The 5000-nt window shown below is 38.0% G+C and overlaps 2 protein-coding genes across 4 annotated transcripts in view; one reads left to right on the forward strand and one right to left on the reverse strand.

Moving 5' to 3' along the window:
• Positions 1-5000, reverse strand: part of LOC144955846 (uncharacterized) — a 340128-nt gene that overhangs the window by 173392 nt on the left and 161736 nt on the right. The gene's annotated exons all lie outside the window — the stretch shown is intronic.
• The window catches only part of LOC144955844 (uncharacterized), a 136511-nt gene that overhangs the window by 40289 nt on the left and 91222 nt on the right, over positions 1-5000 (forward strand). For all 3 annotated transcript variants that reach the window (XM_078886048.1, XM_078886049.1, XM_078886050.1), the window contains exon 4: positions 3516-3622. In XM_078886048.1, the coding sequence (XP_078742174.1) occupies positions 3516-3622 (107 nt within the window). The remainder of the gene's footprint in view (positions 1-3515; positions 3623-5000) is intronic.

Here is a 5000-nt window from a genome sequence, read left to right on the forward strand (position 1 = left end):
TTAATAAATAATAATAAAAGAAGAAGAAAGAAGAAGAAGAAGAAGAAGAAGAAGAAGAAGAAGAAGAAGAAGAAGAAGAAGAAGAAGAAGAAGAAGAAGAAGAAGAAGAAGGGGGAGGAGGAGGAGGAGGAGGAGGAGGAGGAGGAGGAGGAGGAGGAGGATGATGATGATGATGATGATGATGATGATGATGATGATGATGATGATGATGATGATGATGATGATGATGATGATGATAATAGTAATAAGAATTATATGTGTCGTGTGGTTTGAACTTGTCGCTACTGAACTTGGAAAATAAATGACAATGCTCTGATGACAAGTCGGCCCTGCATAATATTAATAATAATTTTATAACTGATATTATGCTGACCTGTCCATTCGTCCGGATTCATCTGTTGGGTTTATGAAATTGTTTATCACTGGAAATGAGGATTTTATTGCGCATGCGTATTGGGCTATGTTGACATTGTATCATTTTCTAAACAAAGAAAATCGGTACTTTTTATTCGTTATTCTGGCTAGAACTTTTTCACATGTCATGTGATCAGAATGTATAAAAGTCAAAACATGATCAGATTTATAATGTTTGTTCTCCTCTAGATACACTTCGTCGGAGAAGTATTTCATTAGGGCGTCCGCCATTGTTCCGATAGTTTAGAACCAGTTACTAAGTTACTATGCGTCATTACAAGGGAAGTTACGACTGTTGAAGCCCATTCATGATAGTTATGCCACCTTCATGTAACTTATTCATTATTAGGGCTAACTCACGCCGGAGACTGACTCCGACGACCCGGCACTGCCGTCCTCTGCCGTCTTCCGGATAAAGACGTCGGGCACGGACAAAATACTAAGAATACAGAGAAGAGCCGCTAGACCTACCCATACCAAGCTCGAAAAAAAAAAATAAAAAAAAAACAACAAAAAAAACAACAAAAACAAAACAAAAACAAAACAAACAAAAATAGCAGAGGATGTCGGCTGTTCGGTACACAGACAAGAGCCCTGTGTAGTCTGTGGCTGCTCGGTATGGGTAGGTCTAGCGGCTTTTCTCTTTATACTTAGTAGTTGTTTGTCCGTCCCCGTCGACGCCTTTATCCGGAAGACGGCGGAGGACGGCAGTGCGGGTCGTCGGAGTCAGTCTCCAGTGTGGGTGAGGCCTAAGAATTATTATTTTTTTTTGTTTAGTTTTTTTTTTTTTTTTAAAGGGGGTTGGTTTGTGGTGAATATAGAAAATGTGTTTTCTGGGCGGGGTTCCCATAGTGGGCAGGCAGGTACTTGCTGTGTCTTCTATACCCCTATATACCTGTTTTCCATTTGCTTTCTGTCTTTGTCTTGGAATGAGATTATTTAGTTTTGTCCTGACTCTGACCGGGGCCTTGGCTGGGAGGAATACAGTCGAATGTATAGTTATAGTTTTGGGAGATTATATTGTTTTCCGTGTATATCATCTCTCTGTTATGTACTGTTATTTTTTATTTTTAACATATGATTTGTAAACATTTGAGTGTGTTCCTCTCAGTGGGTTCTTGTGCTGGTGTATGGGTGAGACTTTTAGGTGATCTCAAACTAAGTACACTGATGGTTTTCTTCTTGGAATCTGCATCTGTTCCATATACGAACCATTCCCTTTTGTCTTACTTTTTCATTAAGTCCTTGTAATTGTACATGTAGATGTTTTTACTATCCAATTTTCTTCTTTTTTACTGGCGCTGATTATATGACCTAAATGTGTTGCAAGCCCCGTAAATCCCTTAAAAACAAAAAATCAGAAAGGCGTTTTTTCATTGAACCACAGTATTAGAGTCTAGACGTGTTAATTGATAAAACACACATTAGAACGTGTTGAATCAAAGCGGTCGTGCGAGGAGGTGTCTTTTATTTATTGTACTATTATTTATTGGGTCTGTTTGATCGAGATAAAACGTTCGTGTCCTGTTTCAACATATTACATAAAATAGAATATGTTTGTTTTTTTTTTTCCGCTTTGGTGTATCTCGTCTGACAACTGTGACCCACTTTAAAAAATGAATATTTCTTTCTTTTATTTAATCTTGAATAATTGTTCGATTCTATTTTATTTTTAAATTATTTTTTTTGTCATGATAAAAAAAAGAATAAATAGTTATAGATAGAACGAAGATGATGTCTCTCAGGTCTTTGTTATTTAAATTATTTTTTTATTTTTATTTTATTTTTGCCATTCGCGTTTTTTTAGTAATTCTCTCTAAACTGTATTAACCGGACTATAAACGTTCATGGTTACACATAAGTTTTGTGTGTCCGTAATACTTCCGGATGGCAATGTTGTGAGCTATTTAGCCAGGCGCATGCTGCTATCTATCATCTATCAATTTACAATTCTATTGATTGTTTGCATGCGACAAACCACCAGACACGTGCCACAAGTTTAATAATAATAACACATAATGTGTAGTGTGTAGTGTGTATAATCTGTCTTGTCCCTTGTTGCACACACCGCAGCAGGTGGCTGCAGGCATTGTTGTGAATTCGTTGGAAGTGAAAGCGGGTATTTAAACTATTTTCATTATTGATTGTTTTGTTGTTTTTGTTTGTTTGTTTGTTTTTTGTTTTGTTTTTGTTTTTTTTTCTGAAAAACAGTTTCAGAGCCTTTTGGTCAGAGGAGCCGGAGTTTATTTCGGGGAGGCCTTCCGAAAGCTCCTACATCCCCAGTATTCTTTTTTTTTTTATAATGTTCTAGTAGGGGGTTTGGGAGGGATAAATACTCACAAACCGTGGGGCTGATTATTTCGACTGCTTGTCATAATGTGGGTGGAGGGGTCCCGATAGCTCAGTTGGTAGAGCACTCGCTTCACACGCAAGGGGATCAAAATTCGATCCCGGGTGTCGTCGAGGAGTTTTTTTTTTTTCTTCTTTTATGACTCCCCTGTCTACCCAGCAGTAAATCTGGCGGAAAGAACTTTGCGATAGACTAGCGTCCTATCCAAAGGATTGCAAGCAATTGCTATTACCCGTATCACAAAATGGTATCGCGAAATAAGGGAGGCCGTCCGAAAGCTCGTACATCCCCAGTATTCTTTGGGGTTTTTTTTATAATGCTCTAGTAGCGGGTTTGGGAGTGGGGGGGGGGGGGGGTCAAGTCTCCCCACTCCCAAACCCCCTACTAGAACATTATAAGAAAACCCAAAGTATACTGGGGATGTAGGAGCTTTCGGAAGGCCTCCCTTATTTCGCGATACCATTTTCTGATACGGGTAATAGAAATTGCTTGCAATGCTTTGGATAAGGCAGGGCGTCCGCTATTGTTCCGATAGTTACCATGCGTCATTGCGAGGGAAGTGACGTCATGACTGTTGAAGCCTATTGATTTACAAAGATCTGATGAAATCCGACTTGGTTGCAATAATTTACAAATTGCTTTACAAATGTTGTTTTACGCTTGTTGTTGAATTGTTGACTCCCGATAAATTGAAAAAAAAAATCTCCAGATTTAAAAAAATTATTTTTTTAATTTTCTGTGTGTCTTTCAGCCTACGCCTTTCTTTGTCAACCCAAATATGTGGAAGCGATGAAAATATGTTACAGGGCCATTGAACTCAACAAGGCCGCTCTCCTGTCGGATATAGACCCACAGTTGGTGAGTTGAGTCCATTTATAGATAGTATGCGCTTGGCTAAGAAGCTCACAACATTGCCATCCGGAAGTATAACGGACCAACACACAAAACTATAATGTGTAACCTTAAAGGTGTGTAGTATGGTTAATACAGTTTAGTGAGAAATACTCATAAACGCGGATGGCAAGAAACAATAACAAAGACCCGAGTGACGTCACGTCAACTTCATTCTATCTATATGAACGAAGTCGTCGTCATTCAGCCCTCTGTTATATATTATTTATTTAAACAGCCTGTTAGTGATTAGTTCTCATACAGTTTTGTATGTTAGTATGTTTCATTTGGCTGGCGGATGTTGTGAGTGTTTTACCTAAAAACATAGCATCAATAGATTTATGTAAGGAGATGCTCAACGGGCGTCTTTTTTCTTTCTTTTTTTTCTTCTTTCGTGTAAAACTGGAGATAATAAATTCCTCTTTAAGTCAAGATAGCCAAAGTTTTGTCATTTCCATTTCGCGCCTTAACCCTCTCCTTACCAACTAAAAAAAAAAGAGCTTTATATAGCGCAATATCCACTAAATGTGCTCAAAGCGCTTTACAAGGGGTCCCTGGTCAACAGCAACATTTAACATGTAGGACGGGACATGACGCTTGTTAGGCGATATTACAATTTTTCGGACAAAGACAACGCTGTTGACGGCCAGGTACTCATTTTACACCTGAGTACGATGAGAGAGTGTGAGTAAAGAACCTTTTCCAAAGACTCAACTATGCGCCGAGCGCGAGGCTCGAACCCAGGACCTTCCGATCCGAAAGCGAGTGTCATACCACTAGACCACATAACTACAGGAAAATCGTCTCATTTGTTTCGATACAATAAATGAATAAATTATACATTTTTCTCAATCACATTTGTTCCGTAAATCAAAATGAATAATGGAAAACATTTTTGTTTTGTAAAGTTTGTTATGCTACACAAAAAAAAATATGCAAAGACGTCTATCTGGTTTGTAGTTATTTCTACTCAATTGGAGCATTAAAAAATTAAGTTTTCCTGAGAATTGTCGGTAACGAGGGAGTTAACCCTCTCCTTACCACCTATTGGGAAATCGTCACATTTGTTACGATGAAACCGTCACTTTTCTCATCCAGATTTCATTCCTTTTTGCTATATCTCAGTGATGATACTCACAAAAAGTCAAAAAGGAGGAAAAGTCTCGGGAAAACGGAAAACTCACCATTCTTGCACCACAGGAAAGTAGGCAGGATGACTTCTTTTGAGTACAATTTTAAAACGCCCGGAGTCCAGTAAAAGGAGGAAATTTTTTATATACATATATTTTTTTTTTAAAGGAGGTATTTTTTAAAGATTTATTATATTAAAAAAAGGTAAAAGGAG

The sequence above is a fragment of the Berghia stephanieae genome, chromosome 10 (assembly GCF_034508935.2).
Source record: "Berghia stephanieae isolate SIO BIC M18660-M18661 chromosome 10, UCSD_Bste_1.3, whole genome shotgun sequence".
In the NCBI taxonomy this organism is placed as follows: domain Eukaryota; kingdom Metazoa; phylum Mollusca; class Gastropoda; order Nudibranchia; family Aeolidiidae; genus Berghia; species Berghia stephanieae.